The sequence below is a fragment of the Aricia agestis genome, chromosome 4, assembly GCF_905147365.1.
Source record: "Aricia agestis chromosome 4, ilAriAges1.1, whole genome shotgun sequence".
Classification (NCBI taxonomy): domain Eukaryota; kingdom Metazoa; phylum Arthropoda; class Insecta; order Lepidoptera; family Lycaenidae; genus Aricia; species Aricia agestis.
This window is the reverse complement of record NC_056409.1, coordinates 9,369,352-9,393,694: the sequence shown is the minus strand read 5'-3', so window position 1 is coordinate 9,393,694 and position 24,343 is coordinate 9,369,352. Positions and strand designations below refer to the sequence as shown.

Genomic DNA, 24,343 nt, shown 5'->3' with positions numbered 1-24,343 from the left:
GTTTATTTATATTAGCAGTTATTATAGATTTAGTACATACAATTTTATTTCATTACTCACAGGACGTTGCCCCGACACTTTATTATACAAGTGGGAGAGCCATGCTTCGGCACGAATGGGCCGGCTCGACCGGAGAAATACCACGTCCTCACAGAAAACCGGCGTGAAACAGCGCTTGCGCTGTGTTTCGCCGAGTGAGTGAGTTTACCGGAGGCCCAATCCCCTACCCTAATTCCTTCCCTCCCTTATTCCGTTCCCTTTCCATCCCTACCTTCCCCTATTACCCTATTCCCTCTTAAAAGGCCGGCAACGCACCTGCAGCTCTTCTGATGCTGCGAGTGTCCATGGGCGACGGAAGTTGCTTTCCATCAGGTGACCCGTTTGCTCGTTTGCCCCCTTATTTCATAAATAAATAAAAAAACTATCGCTCGGGAACCGTACCTTTTTCCGAAACTCAGTATCTTCATAGTTCATACCAAATTACATCAAAATCAGTTTGTGGTTCAAGCATAAAGAGGTACCTAACAGCAGTGGCCGAACCACAGAACAATAAAAACAGTAGAAATGACATACCACAATTTGTTTACCAGAACCACATGTTTTTATTGTTCTGTGGGCCGAACGACCAAGGGGCTAGGTGGGGCAGAGCCCTGGGGCCCTCGGATCCCTACCAGAAATTTCGACCGAACTGAACTTTTGGAAATTTCCCCCATTGTATACTATTGCCTTACATTTAAACAGCTGTTGATCATTTTACTCGTTCTAACTAACGATGCAATAAGTCGAGTAAAAGAGAAAGCTCATATTGGTGTATAAGCCTGTATTACTGTTACTTAGTCATAACAAAGAAGTCGGTCTGGATATTATTTTATATAATAAAAGTTTTTAAAGTTCGGCCGTTCAGGGAATGCGTTCCTGACACGTCGCGATTAAACTTACAACGTAACTTTGTAATGGCGTTGCAGATACGATAAAAAAATTTTTGCTGGTTGTTTACCGTTTTAACAATTGATGAGCATTAAAACAACATTATTATATCAATGAATGTTATAATTTTGTGCCTAACTGAGTGTCAAATAACTTGGTAAACAATATTTTTCTAAATCTATACCTACTGTGCTATTACAAGGTTATGTCAGCGCTTTATATTTGTAAAATAGTGCTGTGCTAACAATAACAGGCAATAATAGTATCGTAATCTGTTCAACAGTTATACTTTATAAAATAATACGTTTTGTTTTTCTTTCTTTTTAAGAATTTAAAAATAATGGACTATAAGATAACTTTTATGAAATATAAAAATAAAACTACGACCAAAACAGTCGTCTGTTGTCGTTTCGTACGCATAGATCACGTTCTTCAAGTATTTTCGATCTGTTTTTATTTGATTACCCGGCTTTTGTTTAATGGACTGTTTCTGCTTTTCAAACTGACATCGGTGCTAAATCGGACTTCGATTGTGTTGTGTATTGCGTTCTTTTTACTTTTGGTTCATAATAATGCCTAAACGTGGACAAACATTGAAAAGTGGAGCCAGTGAGTTAATCATCAAGCTGCAAGATTACTTTGAGAGGGAGCGGCAAAATTGCGGACCCCTGGTACCTGTCGAACAAGTACAAGAACGCGTCTCTAAGGCGCTTGGAGTTAGCAAACGAACGATAACAAATATTAATAAAGAAAAGTTCGGCTCTACTGGCACGGAAGATAATATTTTACGTACTCCGAAGAAGAAACGTAGAACTAAACCCGTGACAGATATTGACACCTTTGACGCCGATGCAATCAGAAATCATATACTTACCTATATATGTATATGGTTACTATTCCAGAAATGAATATCTCAACAGGAAGAAGCTTTTGGCATCGTTAAGAGAAGCTGGACTGTTTAGCGGGGGTAAAACTGCTTTAACCAAAATCTTAAAAGATATTGGTTTTTCGTATAAAAAACAGACAAAAGAAAAATTTTCTTAGAACGATACGACATAATTTTAAAACGGATAAGTTTTTTGAGAGAAGCAAAAAAAAATTGATAACTGGGATAATGTCGTGTTCATTGACGAGACATGGCTAAACGCCAATCACACGGTTTCCCGTTCTTGGACGGATGATACACAAGTGTCGACGTCGAAAGTACCAATGGGTAAGGGGGCCCGTCTGATAGTAAGCCACGCAGGTTCTACAAAATACGGCTTTGTGGAGAACGCGTTACTGGCATTTCAATCAAAAACCACAAATTACTACCACGAGGAAATGAATGCCACTACATTTAAAGAGTGGTCTAGAACGTGCTTTTGCCCAGCCTACCAGAGCCTTCTGTAATATTCATGGATAATGCCTCCTATCACTCGGTTCAAATACAGAAACCACTACTTTGCAAAATGTCAAATCTTTGGTTAAAGTTAAAAATGGACGCCATCAAGACGCCATATTTAACCATAACCATAGAGCTCGACAAGGTTTTAAATACATGTGGCGAAAAAAGGAACTAACGCTGTCATCATACAAAAACCGCCATTGACAGTTCTCCTTTACCAGTAGCGCCCCCGCCCACGCGCACTGATAACCATGTTGGATCAGCTGTCATCTGTCAATTTCTCCGGGCAAAGTTAAGGATAAAGTTCAATTTACCTTAACTATAACCATAAATTTAACTTTAACCACGCCTCTGGTGCAACCCAGTCTAACCGCCGTACTCAGAGACATTTAATTATGATTAACCTTCAATTTAATGAAGAGTTTGACAGATAATGTATGGGGCTTATGTCAAAATGTTGAATTAACTACATTTAAGTAATAAATGTTCCACTCTGAGTGCGGCAGTGAGTGTTCTAAAGGGTCAATTAAACAACCAAGAAGGTTCCATATATTTATTGCAAATCCAGGCTACATTCATCCCAAACCATGTGCAAAATGCAGGTACAATTTTATACAAAAACATACCGCTGTGCCGATATATGCACTGATTGATTATTATTATTAGTCTTATCTAGTTTTTCTTTCTTTCTTGCTTTCATGTAAAACAGTTCATTAAAAAGGTCTCAATAATTGTATGTGTAAAATGTATAGAAATGGACTATTTTAGGTATATATTTTTATGATATTATTTTGATCGATTACATATTGCATCAAATTATAAACTAAAAATTAAACAACCTCGTAACAACCAAACAATACAACAAACAACTTTATGTGACATTAATTTCAATACGATTCGTCTTTGCTGATCTCAAAGTAGACATTCATTGGTGCTTAGAATAACCCTTTTCAAAAACTTACATAATTATTGTATAAAAAAAGCTGAAATAACATTTTTAGGGTTAATATGCATCATTAAATGCAATTATTTCTGTTACAAGCTATATTACATCTAGCAACCACTATTTTTTCTAACATAAATTGGACCAAAAATCTTCACTTCTATAAACTTAAATTACCTACATGAAGAACCATAAACAACCCATAATACTAAAAGATACAACCAAGGCATATAAAGATTAATAGTCATGTAAAAGGTGCTTATTTGTGACTATAATAATTACTATATGTAAATTCTACGAAACTCGAGATGTAAAATGGGACGCAATGTACAGTTTTTATCAGTTTACTATGTAACATTAAAATAAATAAACATCATTACGGTACCTATACAAAATTGTGTGGTCTAATAAAAAATTGTCTAATTTATTGTCCCACATGGTGTACTTTCACATGAATGTACTATCAGAGAAGTTGCCTAGGCAGATGGGAAACCTACGTAGTTTGGTCGCGTTACGTCAAACCCAGCCGACAGATCACAATTAACATTGAATTGACATGATCCGAACAAATGACGTTGGCCTAGGAATCAATTTTTTCGATGGTACATACTGCATCATTTGGAACGCGTGTAATATACATGCAACACATGATGTTACTCCTCCACCTGCTTGGAACAGTCTCGAAGGTTATCTGCAAAGGAAAACAACTTATTTGAAGTTAAAATAACACGAAAAATCTTAAGTTTTACAACATATCAAATTTAAGTACATACTTAACTTAACCATAATTAATAATAATATTATTATTAATTATGGTTGGATCTTGTTAAGTAATAATATGTATACTTGATGTGTACAACCTACAAGTACCAAGCACCAATAACTAATTTCAATTATTTTTGTAAATAGTTCAGGCATTTCAGAACATTATTATTTTGTGTGTGTACACAAATGTGATAATAAATGATTTATGAACACATAAAAGCGTATATCAATAATTTAGTATTGATATACGCTTTTATCTGTTCATAAATCATTTTTGGACTGCTTTGGCCATTTGCACTCTGGCTCAAATCTAAGACGTCCGGAATCTACTTTCCGAAGAAATTGCATAGGTTCCTGTTTACGGACTAGACCTCTGCCTCAAAATCAACGGGCAGCGGGCCGGTGGCGGCGGCGGCGTGTGCGCGACGCGTTCCATTGTCGGCGTCGGCGTCATCAGACCCCAGTATAGATTTATATGGACCGACGGGGCCAAAATGGTCGCTTTGGTGAATGGTGAATCATATTATGCCAATAATAATCATATAATGCAAGTCTGCTTGCAATTCATGTCTAGTAATTCGTATTAATTTGAGAATTGTCAGTTTGACAGTTTTGACAATTCATTTACTGAATAGATTGAGAGGAATTGCTAAATGTGACCATTTTAGCCCCGCGGTTCTCGAAAACAGCGGCGCGGTGCGTACTAGACGGCTACCCGCGCAGCCGCCACCGCTCCCGCCCTGCTGCCCGCAAAATTCGAGGCTGAGGCCTTAAGGTCCTCCGCCCCGAGTCAGATGCCAGCGGCGAGCGCACAAATGTATGAACAGCGCTAGGGCAAACGCAGGCTGTGTTTTTACATTTGTGCGTCCGCCTCAGCAAGCGAAGGCCCTTTTGTTACATTTAACCACGATTGATCATGTAACCGTTGTAATAATTGACTAAGCTCGTCAATTATTACAACGGTTACATGATCAATCCGGTATCAGTTCAGTCCATCAATCTATGATTGACGCCAGACTGATGACCTAAGAGTACATAATAAAAAAAATATTAGTCCGTCAATCGTGCATCCGTGGGTTAGACGTTCGTAGTGAGCCTAACCTACGTTAACAAAACTGTTAGGGTCACCGCAAATATACAATTTCAAGTTGGCAAACTATCGTACAACTTAATCGCGTAGTTTCACAATTTAATTGGACAAATTTTTAATTTGTAGGTAATCGGAAAGTGATCACGGTTCTTACACGATCGGTGTCTTATTTAGTTAATTATTTAGTTGTACAATTTAGTTGGATGCAATGTTCGAGCTCTCATAAGTCGCTATAGCTATTGGTACCATGCGATTTAATTGGCCAAATTGAAATTGTTAGTGTGCGGTCGCTCTTACTCACTGCGGTTGCGGCTCGGCCGGCGGCGCGAGTCGGCACACGAGCGCCACTGCGCCGTGGATGGCGGGGCGCGCGAACGCCAGCGCGGGTCGCTCCGCCGTGCGCTCGGCGAGTGCGCGCAGCTCGCGGAACGTGTTGCGGGTGTAGGGGTTGCGACGCGACGTGTACCGCCACGTCACGAAGTAGTAGTACACGAACGGCGTCATCAGACCGCAGTATCCGCTGCAGATAGAAATTATATGGCAGATTAAATGATGTGTCATTAAGATTATAGGCGAATCTAGCCTTCTAAAATATTATTTTTTTATCAAATTCTGTATTTTAAATAAATTATTGAAACTGTTTCAGACGATTGTCGTTTCATTGCCTTAATTTTCCTGAGACTGGTTCCTAAGATCTTCAACCATTCCACTAGGTTGTGTTCACGAGAAAGTTAGCAGCTTATTCATACATTTTTCTGACATAAACATTATTTCATTGGTTGATTTAATCATGGAATAAAGGATTTATTTTTAAGTAAAGAGAAGAATTTTTTTTTATGAAATAAGGGGGCAAACGAGCAAACGGGTCACCTGATGGAAAGCATCTTCCGTCGCCCATGGACACTCGCAGCATCAGAAGAGCTGCAGGTGCGTTGCCGGCCTTTTAAGGGGTAATAGGGGAGGGTAGGTAAGGGAATAGGGGAGGGTACGGAAGGGAATAGGGGAGGGTACGGAAGGGAATAGGGGAGGGTACGGAAGGAAATTGGGGAGGGTAGGGAAAGGAAAAGGGTAGGGGATTGGGCCTCCGGTAAACTCACTCACTCGGGGAAACACAGTGGAAGCGTTGTTTCACGCCAGTTTTCTGTGAGGACGTGGTATTTCTCCGGTCGAGCCGGCCCATTCGTGCCGAAGCATGGCTCTCCCACGTCAAATATGCACAGACTGTTAATACTTGACGTTGACATAAGGGTGTGTACTCACAAGAGCGCCATGATGACTACGACGGGGAAGAGCACGATCTCGGCGAGCGCGGCGACGCGCAGGATGGTGCGGGACTGGAACTCCACCAGCGAGATCAGCAGCCGCGCCACCCACATCGAGTTCTGGCCGAGCGTCTGGAATATACACACACACGTCAGTTTGTACTATCAGAGAAGTTGATTCGTAGGCAGTTGGCGGACCAACGTAATTTGGTCGTTACATCAAACCCAGCCTACAGATCAAAACTAACATTAAATCATAAAGTTAATATATCTAGCGGAATAGAGAAACAAAGGCCTGAGCAAGCGAGATGTCACTATCAGTAACACTGCGTGGTAAAAAGAGACGTGTGATATATGACAGCAGCACTCTTTTTTTGACGTCCAGTCGGCACGTGCCGCACATTGACAATTTAATCTCATAGAATTCATGTTCAATTATGCTTGTGTAAGTGTATACCTACGTACACATATTTTTCACACAGATGAAAACCTATTTCGGTGTCGTTTGACAGCTCGAGATTGTTGCTCTATTTCGCTAGGTATATTAACTTTTTATGCATTAAATTGACATAACCTGATCAACTCACGTAGGTCTGTCAACTGCCTATGAATCAATTTCTTCAATGGTACCTTAGGGGCGTTCCCACAGAAGTTGCGATGCGAGGAATATGTTTTTAAGATTTAATTCAATCGCCTCAAAGTGCGGTCAAGCTAGCGTAGCGATTTTATTGGTTCTCAAAAACCTTGCAGATGATGAAAACAAAATATTATGCATAACGCGGCCTAAATGTGTATTTTTGACTTACCTATTAGGTAAGTTATAAACTTATAACTAAAAAACACATTTAAAATTTAAATCACACATTCAATATTCATATCTATTCAGTACTCATTTGTGTCATTTACGGGCATATACCCACTCGGCAGTTTTTAATTATCCATTAACTTTAATTTAATTAAGACTTTCACAGAGATAGACAACCTGGACCTTGTGTCATGTTAAGTTAGTTAGATTGATTTTTATTAGTTTTTAATTTAGTGTGCTTTTAATAAGGGTTCCGTACCCTTAAAAAATATTCCCTTTTTTTCTCTATAATAGTACGGAGCATGCACTTTGGCGATTTTTGAATTGAAACAGCTGATTTTCTGCCGCAACATTTACTGCGCAATCAATTAAAGATCTCGCCGAGGTAACATGCAATAAAAAATCACATCATTGTTATCTAGCCTTATAAAAAGTGATAACAATGTGTAACAACGGCGCTACAGTCGCTAACTAACTCAAATTAACTATGTTCTATCAGAGAAGTTGATGTCTAAATCCTATGCAAATCGGGGACCTAAGTAGTTTGGTTGCGTTACGTCAAACCCAGCTGACAGATCTCAATTAACATTGAATTGACACATTCGACCAAATAACGTTGGTCTGTCAATTGCATAGGAATCAACTTCCTCGATGGTACATCTTAATTCTTAAAAGGCCAGCATAAACAGAAAAATTATTATTCATTTTCTGCGATAGAGTTTTCTATTGTAGGTATTGACTATTGACATGATTATTGACTTTGATCTCTATCTTTTGTTATTTATAATTTGTCAGTTATCACCATGCTTTGAAGTATTTACGTTGTATATTTGCATTAACATGACGTCACAAATGACAACTCAATTTTCACAATCTTCACATAATATACCTCCTCAATGCTGACTGACAAGTGAAATATTTACCAGTCTACTTTTATATGTGGTACCCATGGTGGTACAAAATGTTATTTTAATAGATACTTACATCAAGAATCGTCAGCGAGTACGAAGCCGCGTGAAGTAGAGCAAACAAAAATATTGGTATCAAGATTACTGGTGCGGAGTTAAGGAAACCCTGGTTGTAAACTCTACAATGACATTATAACTTTAGTTTAATAATATTATAATAGCGAACCTACTATCAACTTAATTAAACAAGTGACACTATTATTTAAAAAATCGGACTGCGTTTTGATATAACCAGTGTCACTCTCGAGCTGAAATCCATGAACCCGTTTAGGCTGCGAAGCGTAACAAACAATTAAATGTATACTAATATTATAATTTATTATTTGTTTGAACACGCTAATCTAAGGAACTACTGGTCCGATTTGAAAAATTCTTTCAGTGTTAGATAGCCCATTTATCGAGGAAGGCTATATTATTTTATCACGCTAATACTAATAGGAGCGAAGAAATAGAGGAAAGTGTGGAAAAAACGGGGGGAAATTATTTGAAAGGGCTTATTTGAACGCGCTCATCTCAGGAACTACTAGTATACACATATTAAGTCTTGAGAAACGGAACCCTCCTTCTGTCGAGTGACACTTATATGATGAAAATTGGTGAGAACTGAGAAGCAAAAACTAAAGAGATAGGTAACCTTAATGGCTGATTTGGGATTTTGGGTGAGTGGTGAAAACAGCCATCAGTCTTCTTTTTTTCATAATGTAAGATTTTATAGTTGGAAGTGGCCGACATAAATACATAATATAATTTATAATAATACTCATTTTCCAGACCGGTTTACCTTGACCGAGCCTGGTTGACGATAATTATTAACTGCTCAACTCAGAACAAAAATGTAACTACACGAGTTCAACAGCAGATACTCTTAAATATTTGTATCATGTGTAAAGATCTTTAAGTTCTTTGAAAACAAATGTTCATTTTGCCTGATTAATAAAATATCCATATCCGTTTTTAGCTAAAACTATTAACTTTATTATATCCATTAAAATATATTTTAGTAGTATATGTAATATTTTATTTTATTGTATATTAATAGATATAATATTTTTATGGATATTGATTGTATGTATGATGTAGTTTAATATGTTATTTTATGTAACTTATTTTAGTGCACGTTTAGTTTTATTAAGTTTTAATTATTCTCTTGTGTACTATCTGTAACGTCTCTACATTTCTCAATGTCTTGTTGTAGGTCTGCTGGCAGATATCTCTTCTAGAGATAAGCACACCTATGTACTCTATTAATGTATAGTGTTTATTAAGCTAGTTTTAAAAAATTGTACATAAAGAATAAAAAATAAAAAATAATAAACTTTATAAAAATCTAAAGCAAAATATTATGTTAAAAAACTTAAAAACCTATTGTAATATAGGTAAATGGTAATTACAATTTAATGTAATATAAGAAGATTAAAAACCAGGAAAATAAGTCAGTTCTCACAGATAAACGTAAACAGCCCTCAGTATTTACTTACTGACCTTCGTTAAAGGTTTTTGTTAATATAAGGACATCTTAATTTTAAGATTTAAGGCGAGGATAAACCCCAAATTGGTATTCCGTGACTCCCGGTTTACCTAGTTCCAATATAATAACGAAGTGTTAAAAAATATGAGATATAAAGCACAATATTTAAAATACCTTAAACCATAAACATTTTAATAAAACTTAATACTTTGGCTGTAATTAATTTACAAACTTACCTCCGAAAAAACTCTATTTCATCGAAATATAAGTATTAACTAGGATAATTGTACATTTTATTTGAATAAATTGTTAGTAAATCTATATTAAAAATTCTTTAACCGAACAATTTTGTTTCTTAATATTTATTTCCAAAGATATTTAAAAAAAACATGAAAAATAGAGAAGATTCGCCCGAGAACCTATAGTTTTATGCTAAGCTAAAATGAATCTTATTGCGATGCGTATACGCTTGGTCTTTGGTTGTGTGCAAGGTTATCGTTTTTGATTGAGATTAATCCCCGCCTTAAATAATTTTATTTAAATTAATGTATAAAAATTGTAAGGTATAAACTTAAGGCACCTAACCTAACATTGCTACACTGCTTATAGTACAGTAATATCTATTATGAAATGAAATTACCGTGGTAAATATTTAGGCAGGCGAATACACAATAGTTTCATATTGATTGATTGATGGTAAATATTGGTAAGTGCAGACTGCAGTTCAAGACGGGATGACAGTCGAATCTGTTATACTTTCGAATAATACAGAAAGTTAAAATAAAGACGTGTTCATCGTGTTACCAATTTTCCATAAAATGTTTAAAAACAGTTTACACCTAAACTCGTTTCTGTTGACCTTTACATACTTAATACAACCGGTCCATGACACGAGGGCCGATGGGAGATTTTAAGACAATTACATATTAAAGATATTATCACTAAAACGTTTTTTGAGGCGTTTGTTATGTCAACAATAACAGCTAACTAAAATATTCTAAGTTTCTATTTTAGCAAAATAATCATGAGTTAAGTCAGCTAGTTTTTTTTTTGTAATGTAATATTGAATTTTAAAAGAATATGAGTATTAATCAGATGGACAGTTAGGAAATAATGAGCTCATAAACTAAACAGAAGAAAATTTTATCTCTACCATCAACAGAATACGCCCTTACTTTTTCAGAATGCGACGTGACGTCATTATTTAGTATTTATGGTCCATTTTTATTACTTTAATAGCTTATTATAATTTTTAATGAACCCAAAATTTGTTATAGCAATAACATAATATTATATAATATTATATAAGTAACTCATATGTAACTCAGATTAGAATAAGGATAATTTGTATTATATTCCGTTTACTTTCTACCCCCCATTGAGTGTCATTAAAAAAGCACAAATTCACTGTAAAGTGGAAACATGCAACATTCGATGTACTTGCATAACACCAAGTTGAGTAAACAAGGCAATTCGGGTAAAAGTAAAAGCGACAACCGACCGCTTTACCTATAACTCTTATTGTTATGTAATATTATGTACCTCATTATTAAGTATGTAGATGGCATTGACCAATGACCATGTCGCGGTTATTTAATTCATTTAATGTGTTTTTGCAAGTTTAATTACACAAATTAATCTTAAGTTTTTTTAAATGTTATAACTGTAAACTGCAATATTATAAAGGTGAAGAGTTTGTTTGAACGCGCTAACCTCAGTAAGTACTAAAGTCTAAAGTGATTTTTATGTCATTTAGTACACATGTATGTACTATGTAGAGTAAAGAAGGATACAGGGAAGGAGACTAAGTATTTATGTATTGCAAGAGAATGTACAGTTCTTGCAAAATTTCTTATTCACGCGTGCGAAGCCGCGTGAAACGTCTAGTATTAAATGACGTAAGATGTTACACTTCTACCGAGTTAAATTCGAAGCAGAAAAACTTATAAAAATTAAAGATAAGTTTTTAAACATAAAAAAAACTTCAAGCAAGAACAATAACGTACAAAGTAAATAATAAGCGGTTAGTGAGCGGGTCACGGATATTCGTATCGATTGTTGACTGTGAGAATGTAGTAATATGAGTCTATGACAGAAATGGTGAATAATACATTATTATATCTGTCACCTACTTTCAGAAGTACTTCACTACTACTTTGTTATCATTAATTGGACGCAGGTCGCAATGAATTATGTCTAGTGCCCTCTCAAAGTTATTATCTCTGATATTTTAATATGTACCTACTGAGATAATAAATAATCCTTATTAAATTAGATATAATATGTAGCTACCAACTAGATACCTTAAATAGACGTGATTTAATCTAGCTTCTTTTTGCAATCAACTTTAGTCGATATAAATATTACGCGATAACAATCCATACTAATATAATATTATAAATGCGAAAGTCTGTAGCTGTCTGTCGGTCACCTCATGACACCCAAACCGCTGAATCGATGTTGCTGAAATTTGGCGTAGAGAATACTTTGAGTCCCAAGAAAGGACATAGGATACTTTTTGTCCCGGAAAAATGTGCGGTTCCCTCGCGATAAACGAGTTTTGACGCAATGGAGTTGCGGGCATCATCTAGTTTGTCATAAAAATCACTATCTTTCGTAAAAGTTATAAAAAAGATAGGAGCTAGAAGTGCTCCTTGAGGTACTTTTGTAAAGGATACATAGATTAGGCGCTGTGTTCATGAATATGATGGAGTAGAAGAGGTAGTGGGCGCTGTCCTCAAGGAAGAAGCGATTGAGGAACTCCCTGGATATGGAGATTTCCCTGGCTGGGATGCGCTGGTGAAGCCGCAGCGCGGATATCGCGGCATTACCCAACACCGCTTTGTGGAACGCTGACACGGGGCTGTGGAAGAAAAAAATATGTAGCACAAAATATTATCACTTTGTCTACATACATTTACTTAAATTGTGTTTTTTAAGTTTAAGTTTAGTTTTAAGTTGTACAAATACAGAATTTTCTATTCTATTCTACTTACAGCACTGTCAGGACCCTGATTCACAATGTGTAATTCTATTCGGATTCGAAACCTTTATAGTGCGACATCCAATAAAAATCGCTCGCTAAGCATAGTACAATGACCGCACTGTACATTTTCCGAACTCGAGTCAAACGGAAATCGTGAATTTCCCACCTAAAAATCCCTTATTACTACTATAATACAACATACAATATACAATTACTGGCCCCTAATACTTCTATACGGTCTCTCTTTCTAGTCTTCGGTCATTTTGGGTTTTGAAAAAACCGTTTGCACCTTTTAATCACGCCCAGCTTGTATGTCACCTAAGACCTTAAGACTTGGTGACAAAGATGGTAAAGGTATGTCCACTTCCAGCCGCTAGAGTACACGTGACTAATGACTTTAAGAGGCCGTTGGTGAAAACTCTGAGGTGAAATTAGTCTTAAAAGTTTTCATATGATTTAATAGAATCATTACATTTGTTTCTTTTAAATCAAGTGCGCTTGTTGTGAATGAGCCCTTACAGTACGCGCGCCCTCGTTACTATATGAGGCCCTCGGCCCTTCGTTACATGTCAATTTTGAATAACAGGAACTGAGTGGTAAAAACATTTCCTTTACCAGCTTTTGATATGCAACAAACATATTCGTAAATCTTTTTCTTTTAGTTTTAGGTTTCAATTATTATTAAAGGCACATAACCTTAAAGTATGTACTAATAAATAAGGTATTATGTAAGTCTTAAGTATGGGTTACATTCTGTCATTGTCAATAATTATGTGGCATAGTAGGCAATTAGTATCATGTGCCATAGCTGTGTGTTATAATAACTTATAAGTTATAACAGATAACTGCCTTATAAAGGTGCTAAAAATATTGTTATTTTAGGAGCTATGATTAATGACAAATAACATTTTAAGGAAAACACATTAAACATACAATTTTATGTTAATGCATTTTTAAAATGTTGTTTGTAAAGTTAAAACTTCCAAGGCAACATCTAAACAAATCTCCAAAATTATTGCAATATTATAAAATTTTAATGAATATTACAAAAGCGGCAGTAAAATAATATGATCAATACAAATTTTCCATTGGAATCATCTCCCCAGTTTATAAAATAGTAAAGCTGTTATAGTATTGGATCCGACCGTAAAATCCTGCATGAATCGTTTTTTTCGATCAAATATATTTTAAAATAATCTTTAGAACGTATAAAATGGATTAATGTTGGGATGCCTTGTCAAAAGTAGCCGCAAGTACCTCTAATTAAGTTTAATGTTCATGAGATAAATGCATAATTTGTATGATTTTTTTTTCAGTAAATTTTACATCATTTGAAAGAAAATGACGAGACAAAATAAGGTATAAATGGTTGCCAGCTCTAAGTCGGCCGCAACCTAGGGTTGCCAGCCCGTAAACAGACATAATTCTTCATCAAAATTGAAGCATCGATTTTTTTTAATAATTTTGATACAAAATTAAAGTTTTATGCATTTTGTGCATGAATATCCATGGTTGCCAGTTGCACGATAGCCGCAAACTGGGGTTGCCATCACTTTTGTTTTAGACAAATGTTCAGGCCTACAATTATTATGCCTGGCAGAATTTGAGGACAACGAGAACCCGCAAGATTGCTATTTTTATTTAACAGGCGTTTTTATTTTTATGCGTAGTGTTCTGTCATTCCTCAATGTTCCTTCTTAGTTCTTATTTTTCTATTGAATTTGTGTTACGGGCTTTCATTTTGCTCAATTAGAGGTACTTGCGGCTACTTTTAACAAGGCAACCCAACATTAATCCATTCTATAAGTTCTAAAGATTATTTTAAAATATATTTGATCGAAAAAAACGATTCATGCAGGATTTTACGGTCGGATCTTAGGATATTATGACAACATGTTTAATTAAACAATATCTTCATTATTGTTGTGTTGATTAATAATAATTATTGTTTATTGTTGCCATATTAAAAAAAGATATTGAATAAGCACAGCGCGGCTAAAATTACAACATTTAGCAATTCCTCTCAATCAATTCAGCAAATGAATTGTCAAAACTATCAAACTAACAAAATATGTCAAATTAGTACAAATTACTAGACATGAATTGCAAGCAGACTTGCATTTTGCGATTTAAAAAAAAATTATCAAATTATGATTCATAATATGATTCTCCAAAGCGACCATTTTAGCCCCGCAGGTAAAAATATCACATACATTTTCTAAATAATGATCATCCTTACCAGAAGCTACATAATATAGAAATACTTAAATAAGTAGTATTGTCAAGGTCAACAGGACAGGTTTTTAACATTGCTCACAAGAAGTACAAACTCCTCGTTTTTACAAAACAAGAATAAATGTTAATATTTAAACAATTTACATTAATTTTATATTAAAATGGGTTGAATTGCAACAGGAAAATAATCAACAATCAAACCAAATTTTTAGTTTACTGTAAAATAATATGTTTGCGATACAATATGAATTATGATTTGTACAACATAAAATATTGAAATCGTATGCTCTTTCATAAAAATATCTACCTATACCTACTTATAATATATTATAATGATTAAATTTTAAAGCAGTCATAAAAAAATTAAATTATAATGATTAATGATATTATACAAAGTAGCTTCAATTTTATATATAAGTACCTCTAAATAAACCAGCTAGAAGACTATGAATGATTGTGACATTCTATTCTCTATTTTTCTTTAACCTCCATTGTGGGTATCACAGACACAATAGATTTTTAATTGTTATGCAGCAGCGGGCTGCCGCTAAGGGATTGATGGGTTAAGTTATAAGTCTTATACAGTTTTTAGACTACTAGATGCTTTTAAAAATATAATACAAGAGTATTAACACATTGACGGACAGTACTTTTGTGCTGTTGTTCAAAGTTTGACAGTCCTTTTTTTCATACATTGCCTACAGACGTAGTGTCACATCATGCAGGAAAATATATATGTAGCACTACAGTAATACGTCCATAGGCGTCATCCGTCGTCATCAAAAAGGATTTTCCCTTGATCCGGGAGACTTAGCTGTATCAAATAAGTCCTGTAGTCTTTTTTGCTGCTGTTCATATGAATCCCTACCCGTTATCTACAAAATATGATTTTATTTTTATGAAAACCATTGAGCAACCCGTGATGCACTGCCGCTGCGCAGTACTGGGCTAAATGTATGAAAAGACGACGTCTAGAGGCGTAGTGTGCGTTGTGGGACGACGAAAAATTTTCAATGTGTGCGTGACCTTTAAGTGTGTGTAATTCATTACATGGTGACAGTACAAAAGTCTAAGATACCTCTACGGTGACAGTATAAAACGCCGCACCTAATGCTTGTATGAGAAATCGATCGTCTTGAAGCGTACGAGCTGTGGCTTGACCTAAACTCATACTTCGACAGGCGTACTGTATTTTGCTTTTGAAATATTTACGTCTATGGGTGGTACTGTCCATCAACGTGTTAATAATATTTATGTACATTTTAATATATTAAAGCTATAAAAACCTCAAAATTAACGAACTTCCTTGTTTTTATTTTTAATTAATAGAAATTTGAAAATATATTTACCTAAGCAGAAAATAATAATAATTAATATTTATTTCCATAATTAAAAAAATAACTTACTTGTTGAAGAGAGGAAACACATAGCCAATAGTACACAGCACAGTCAGTATTCTGATGCTCCATAACGCCACATCTATTTTGTTGGCTATGATGTGGGCCTTCAGGGCGGGAAGTCCTTTCGGTGGACCATTTTCTCCAGTCTGATTTTGGTCTGCCATCTATAATATAAAAATGAGTCGCTGAATGTGTTGCTAAGCGCAAAACTCGAGAACGGTTGGACCGATTTCGCTAATTCTTTTTTTAAAATATTCCTTGAAGTACGAGGATGGTTCTTACAGAGAGAAAAATTCTAAAGAAAAATTAAAATTTCCTGAAAATGTCTAAAAACAAAACTTTTCTATACTCCCATACAAAAGTTAAAGAATCGACTGTTAGGCGATACGAAGTTCGCCGGGTCAGCTAGTATTCTATAAAAAGAAGTAGATAAGAAGAAGTAAATTACTAATTAAACTATTGTTATGTATTTTACAGCATCAATAAATTTTACAGTAAAGACTACCCAGAGATAGAATATTAAAAACATATTTCAAATTTTTAGTACATATAGGTTTGGTAAATCAAATTAGATATACTTAGGGCCTGTTTCACCACTTCCTGATAAGGCTATTTCTTTTCCACCAATTAACTTGACAGATCAAGTATGGAGAATTTGTCAAAAAAGTTGTGAATAGCCTATTAGGCACTTTATCAGAAAGTGGTGAAACAGGCCCTTAGTCTTTTTTTTATGAAACATAATTATTGTAAAAAGTTTCCACTTTCACATTTTACTGCATCTCAATCTCAGCAACTATTGTAGTTGAACTCAAAGTGTGTCATAGAAAGTAATGAGAGTGTGCTTTCATTTTAGGCAAACATGTGATTATCAAAAATAATACATTTTTAGTAATTGGCATTTATTTCATATTTTCTCTAGATCTTATAAGTTTGTGGTAAGTTAATATAACACTTATCCCACCTCATTTGAAAAAAAGAAAAAAAAAGAGCACAGAGGAAAAATATTAAGTAGGTACTCAATGCATTACATTGAGATAAAATTCATACAAATTTACTTTTGTTATAATGATTTCGCCATCTAGTTATAGTAGGGGAGGTAGTGCTATAGTTTTCTAAGTCATTTCATACCCACCAAATTTTTGTCCAGCGGTAGCTTAATATTTATCAATCAATATAATCAGCGTCAGTCGCCGCACCCGTGGTGGGATGTTAACTGAGAGTATTTCAAAGTTGTAAAAAAAATAATTGCGAAAAGTGATTTTATACCGAATGAAATTTTTATGGATGATTATTGAGGTCATGCTTAACCAAAAATGCACCGTCAGCCGTATCGCAGACGTGGGATTTAACGTCAGTCGCGTTACTGGACTATGTTAAAAAAATTAAAATATAAAGTCATTTCATACCGTACAAAATTTATACAGGTGAATGTTGATACCTTTTTAATAATAAAGACCACCGTCAGTCGTTAATATGCGGGTGGAAAGCCCGTCGGCCAGCGATATAAGCTAGCCTATAACCAATATAGCCCTACTTCGCGCTCAATGTATCCTAGGGCGTCGCGTAGACGACATTTCTATCTGCAAATATTCAGCTGACGGCGATTTTCGTTTGAATTAACCATAAAATTGTCTCACATAGCAATTTTAAGTAATTAATTCGATAGTCAATATTTGTGAAGAAGAATTATATACATTTTACTTTAAAAGCGCCATCTGTTGTTATATACTAAAACTAAAATAGCACCTACCAAACCTAAACGTGTATAATCTAGATATGACCTTTATTGGGTGCGAATTGGGATCTTTTTAATGTCAATTAAAAAGATCCCAATTCGTCCATAGATATTATTATTATATTATATAATTCAATACGATTTCCAACAACAACTTTGAGATACTCTCAATTTTTATTCCACCCATACTGCAGTAGCTGACGATCAAAACTCTTATGTATTAATAGAATAGTCATGGGCGTACCGAGGGGGGGGCAGGGGGGGCAGCTGCCCCCCCTGGATCATGTTGACGTCCCTACTAAGTATATTATCTAGTACTTTTATCTATAAAAATAAAAAATTAAGAAAACTATTTTTTGCCATTTGTTTGCAATACAATATTTTAACTAAAAAATATTAATTTTTTATTCTTTATAAACACCTAGCTTATGAAAAATCTGATTTGCCCCCCCCCCCCCCCCCCCCTGGCCCAGAACCTGGGTAATTTGCCCCCCCCCCCTGGCACCAGAACCTGGGTAATTTGCCCCCCCCCTGGCCCAGAACCTGGGTACGCCCATGAGAATAGTATTATTGTAACGATTTTTGCCCGGTATGAAATGACTTTTTGAAATGAGCGCGACCTCCCCTACTATTAAGGTAATATTATAATATGATGGTACACAAAGTCTTTAACACAAGAATCAAGATATGAACAATAAAGCTACCAAGACCAGTGATCTTTGTACCCACCATGCAAATGAAAAAATTATTTCTTATGTACTGAAATCATACCTACTAAGCTATTTTTTAAATGTGAAAATTTAAGATGCAATAGAGTATTATTCGAAAGAATATTTGAGACTTATGTTACAAAGATAAGAGTTGATATCAAAAGATAAACATTATTTCTTGATAACACTACTTCTAATGAGAATCATAAGCTAATCGAAGCCATATAAGCTCCTCACTACTACATTTACACCAAATTTAATCGCAGGCACAGAATTTTATTGAATCGTTAAATGTTCAACAAAATTATTAGGTATTCGTTCGAACCACAGGTTCGAACTAAAGGAACCTATGCCAAGAATACAAGCTCACAATATTATAGTTGTTTGCTTAAGTGATTTACATATTTCATAATTGCTATGCTGACGTATTTTACGAATTAACCATTGGAAAAACTCGTTTCGGAATTAACAAAAAATAATTGGCTATGAAAATGGACATTTCTCAATGATATGACAATATTACTAATTTAGAGATGTATTTACTTACAATAAAAAACTTGAGACGGTATAATTACACTAATATTTTAAATAACTTATTCGATAAACTGAATTATCACAATTCACAGCACAAGGAAATCCATGAACATGATTTGCCAAAGTGTCCAGTTTTGACTTTTTTGAGCAGAAGTCAAACTTGACAATGTTTTTCTTTTTTGTTGGCTTTTGGCACTGACAACGGAGGTACTTTGCTACATACATGATACAACGGTCAAGGCCCAACTCCCAACTCCCAAGGGGTATCAATCAGGGCTTCATAACGTTATCGAATACCCGAAAAAATATCGTTATGTACCGGTATTTTCATAATGGTAGCCAGATAACGGTATTTTTTTTATCGATATCTAGTAACATAACCAAAAAATATCGTTATAAAAATACCGGTAAATATAACGATATTTTCTGGTATCAGGTATGCGGTATATGTCGTGCACCAAATCTCACTCGCAGCCCAACTTCCGACTTCCAAGCACCAGTTTTTATATACGTGGGAAAGCCATGCTTCGGCACGAATGGGTCGGCTCGACTGGAGAAATACCACGTTCTCACAGAAAACTGGCGTGAAACAGCGCTTGCGTTGTATTTCGCCGAGTGAGTGAGTTTACTGGAGGCCCAATCCCCTCCCCTATTCCCTTCCCTTCTCTTCCCTACCCTCCCCTATTACCCTATTCCCTCTTAAAAGGCCGGCAACGCACCTGCAGCTCTGCTGCGAGTGTCCATGGGCGACGGAAGTTGCTTTCCATCAGGTGACCCGTTTGCTCGTTCGCCTCCTTATTTTCATAAAAAAAAACTTTGACTTAACAAGTCAAGATCGTGCTGCGATTTGTTTAGTCAATGAATGCAGAAAATTATGCAAGGTACCTATGTCCGTATTTATTTACTTGTTTTAATTGTGGCGAATGCGGGGGATGGGCAAAATATGGATAATTATTTGTATGTCTTAGTATTTATTACTAGAATTCTAAGTTTAATACATATATATTTTGTAGACTGTAGTTAAAAATATCAACACATTTAAAAAAGGAAGCACAAAATTATATGATAGCATTTACAAAATATGTAGGTATTATAACACGGAAAATATTTTAAGGAGCGCAGCCCGTTGGATCAGAGGCGCTTTGCACATGACGGGGCGGGCGGACCGGTCAATTTCGCTGCGAACGATAGCACAAAGGAAATCCTACAATATTTATTACCAACGCACACCAAGGGCAAAAAGACCGCTCTGCAGGTCCCCGGCGGGCTCTGGCGGCGCGGCATGTCCACGGCTGCCCGCCTTGGATCACACAAACCAGTTTACATGCAGTAACGCAGACGGCGCGGCGGCGCGAGGCGGCAGCTAGCTCTATTCTCTCTATCTCCACTAGAACGAACGTCCTGAACTGAATGCCTCCGCCCGTCGTGTGCTTTGTGTACCTACGTGGCGAGGGCAGCTGCAGACATCGACGGGCAGACGTGGTCTTTATTCCTTCGTGGACAAAAAGCCCGCCCCGCCCCGTCGTCTGCAAAACAACAGAGTCCGCCCGGCAGCCAGCGCACAGTGCACGTGCTGGCAATACAATAATTTACTATACAATCCATAAATTAGTAATATTTGAACAAAGATACTGAGCACTGAACTACTGAGTACTGACCATGTCATTCTCATTAGACGTTATTTTTCCTATAATATATACCTACTGGTCACCAGACGCGTCTAGTTTAATTTTGTGCATATTGCATACGGGATTGACTGATTAAATTAAGTACTTATTATCAAAAAACATATATTTACCGTTATAAATCCTATTTACCGTTATAACATTTACCGGTATTAATTCCAATTTTTACCGTTATTTCTAGTATCGGGTTTAATTTTCATACCGCCCTTGAACCAGTAACGTTATGAAAAAATACCGGTATTTTTTTAAGCCCTGTCGCAGAATCATGATAAGCCGTAGTGCCATAATAAGAAAAAATAGTGTCACTGACAGTTGACATTTGACAGTAAGCAGTCTTTACTCACCAGCCGAATTTATTTTGTAAACAAAGCGGAGCTGTATTTAAAACTGCTAAATTTAACACAATGCTCTTAAAGCAGGCTATTTCATGTTTATGTAGAAATAATTTGTATAAAAATCCACTTCTTAAAAATTATAGTCTTATAGCAACAGTTCTAAAATCGCAGCTAGGTGAAACTGCTGAAGTAAAGGTTATAATTTTATTATCTTTTGTTTTTTAATAAGTAGGTATAGTAAAAAAAATATTATCTGCTTAAATAGTGTATATACCTTCACAGACCTTTATACATTTTCAGGGCTGGGTAAAAAATTTAAGAGTCCAGAAAGAGCACATATTTGCTGATGTATATGACGGTTCTAGTGCTGAAAAATTACAAATTATTATACCAAAAGCTTTAAAAACTGATACTTTGACATATGGTTCTTCAGTAAATATAACAGGTAAAATAACAAAAAGTCCCAGAGGACAGCTGGAGCTCACAGCAGAAGATGTCAAAGTAATTGGTCAATGCATTGTTATGGATGGATATCCCTTTAATCCACGAACTGCCCATCCTCCAGAATATGTCAGGCAGTTCCTCCATTTGAGATCAAGAACTAATTATATATCAGCAATGCTAAGAGTTCGTCATTCCATAACCAAACATATACATGATTACTTCTATGAAAGAAATTATACTCACATTCATACTCCTATCTTAACATCAAACGACTGCGAGGGTGCTGGAGAAGTATTCAAAGTTGAGCCAGATAATGAAGAAACTATCAAAGCAATGATGCAAGAAGGTAAAAACAGAGAAACTGTTTATTTTGGCAAAAAAACATATTTAACAGTTTCTGGACAGTTGCATTTAGAAGCAATTTGTAGAGGAATGGGTAATGTTTATACATTAGGTCCAACATTTAGGGCAGAGAATTCTAGATCTAGGCTACATTTATCTGAGTTTTACATGCTAGAAGCAGAATTAGCATTTTGTGATACACTAGAGAAGTTGAAGTTGACAATTGAAGACTTATTAAAATACATATTTATTGAAACAAGAAATACAAATGAGGCAGATTTGTTTTTGTTAGATAAAAACAATAAAGCTCCCAAATGGCTTGATAAAAATTTTGTAACAGTTACTTATGAGGAAGCTAAAAATTTGTTACAGAAAAAGGGTAAAAATGCAAGTGAAGACGGTTTGAACAAAGATGAAGAACTGGCTCTGGTTGAAATATGCCAGGGGGTTCCTGTATTTGTTGTAGAATGGCCAAAAAATCTAAAATCCTTCTACATGAAAGAGTCCACTTCCAATAGTAGTATGGTATGAAGCTTATTAATTTTATCATAATTATTTGTAAAGATAAAAATTTTGTCACTCCAAGTTTCATAATACTGCTTACTGTTTATTGAATTTAGTATTGATTAGAAATTTGACAAATGGGTTTGAATTTGCATTTCGTTACAGGTGGATGCCTTAGATTTACTGACCCCGATAACAGGGGAGATGGTGGGAGGCAGCCTCCGTGAGGATGATTATATGAAATTAAAACATAAACTTCCTTCAGATTCCTTAAACTGGTACCTGGATCTAAGAAAGTTTGGCAATATCCCTACTGGAGGTTTCGGTTTAGGCCTTGAAAGACTCATGCAAGTTGTTTGTAGTGTATCCAATATTAAAGATACTTTGCCTTTTCCTCGGTGGCCACATAATTGTGATATGTAAAATTAAATTGTTAGCAAAATGTAACAAAGCTATATGTATTCATACATAGAATCAGGTTTGTATAAAAAGTGATTTTAGTAAAAAATAAAACAAATTTTATTTTATTGAACAGTTTATTATCAATGAAATACCGATCATCAGTACTCCTTACAAATTGTGATTTTAACCAAAGACCTTATGGGTCAATTTATACTAGCGCAGTCGAATCGCATCGAAGCAAATTCCCAAAAACTGAACAGAATATTCTCTAGTCTAGAGTGTAACGCACACAATACTTCTGCGAGACCAATCAGTTGTCGGTCGGGCGCGTTCGCAAGGATGCGCTCGATGCGCGCGCGCCTTTTTAAATTCTCAGATGTAATGTGTGCGTTAACGCTTTGGATTAAGGTTGAATTTGTTATCAGTTTTGTTAATTCACTTTGATGCGCTTCGACTCTCTCCAGTTTCCTAGTTAAAATTGACCCTATACCATTAAAGAAGACTGTTAAATATTTTATGATCTCAAACTATACACCAAGCAAAGATAAAAAGAAAAGAAGACATTTCTAATGCTAAAATAAACAACAGAACTATAGAAGTATAAACATTATATACAATTACTGTGTATATATATTACTACATTATTATTAAGGGATAAGTGACAATTATTATGTATCATTAAGATTATGTATAAAAAGTTACTTTAACTTTTACAATTACTCATTGAGGTTTAATGTAAACTATTTATTTCGATTTGGATAAAGAAATAATAGACTGGATACAAAAAACTTACAATTTAATATCACATTTTATGACAATTCTCTAATAACAATGTTACATTCACTTATCTCAGTATTCCTATCAGAAACATCGCAAAGTTATAAACATTAGAGTTTACTTGTAATTGTTACTTAGTAGACTTGCTACAAGAGTAAGACAAATCGTTTTTTTTTTATTTGTAGTATGTATTATAATATATAATATTTTCTAGTCAATGTACCAATTAAAACGGAGTACCCACACAGATTTATTGTAATATACTACTACTTAATAAACATTTTTAGTGTGACAATTTTGTGATTTTTATTACTTTTTTTGTTTAATTTGAATAAAAATTTCAAGTTAAGTACATTTTTATTCATAGGAAATTCAAATATACATATATAAATACTAGACATATGAGGTATAAACTAATTGTGTTTTATCATTATAAGTGAGCAATAATTTATTTAAAGATGACATTCATAATAATTTTGTATCATCATTTCTTGCGCACTATTTTACAACTAATTATAATTGCATACTAAGTATTAACTTTATAACGGTTTTTAGTGACATAATATTCTGTGTTGCAAATATTGTCCCAATATTGTTTTATATTGTACACAATACACATACTAGTGAATTACACATTTG

The 24,343-nt window shown here is 35.1% G+C and overlaps 2 protein-coding genes across 3 annotated transcripts; one reads left to right on the top strand and one right to left on the bottom strand.

Annotated features, from left to right (window-relative positions):
• Positions 1–2,853: 2,853 nt before the first annotated feature.
• Positions 2,854–19,348, bottom strand: LOC121726621 (Krueppel homolog 2). 2 transcript variants are annotated; one of them, XM_042114052.1, is made up of 8 exons: positions 19,229–19,348; positions 16,243–16,400; positions 12,294–12,478; positions 8,164–8,231; positions 6,373–6,506; positions 5,414–5,632; positions 3,860–3,948; positions 2,854–3,716 (listed from the first exon to the last, which is right to left on the bottom strand). In XM_042114052.1, the coding sequence occupies exons 2-7, from the start codon at positions 16,398–16,400 to the stop codon at positions 3,945–3,947; spliced, it is 768 nt and encodes a 255-aa protein (XP_041969986.1). In that variant the 5' UTR covers positions 19,229–19,348; the 3' UTR covers positions 2,854–3,716; positions 3,860–3,944. The 2 variants fall into 2 exon arrangements, with proteins under 2 accessions (XP_041969986.1, XP_041969988.1); XM_042114054.1 differs by lacking the exon at positions 2,854–3,716 and having other exon boundaries at positions 3,818–3,948; positions 5,410–5,632.
• A 1,906-nt stretch (positions 19,349–21,254) lies between these two features.
• LOC121726620 (probable asparagine--tRNA ligase, mitochondrial) lies at positions 21,255–23,057 on the top strand. The gene is made up of 3 exons (XM_042114051.1): positions 21,255–21,430; positions 21,536–22,546; positions 22,691–23,057. Exons 1-3 carry the CDS (start codon positions 21,305–21,307, stop codon positions 22,946–22,948), a joined length of 1,395 nt encoding a protein of 464 aa, XP_041969985.1. The 5' UTR covers positions 21,255–21,304; the 3' UTR covers positions 22,949–23,057.
• The last annotated feature ends 1,286 nt before the right edge of the window (positions 23,058–24,343 follow it).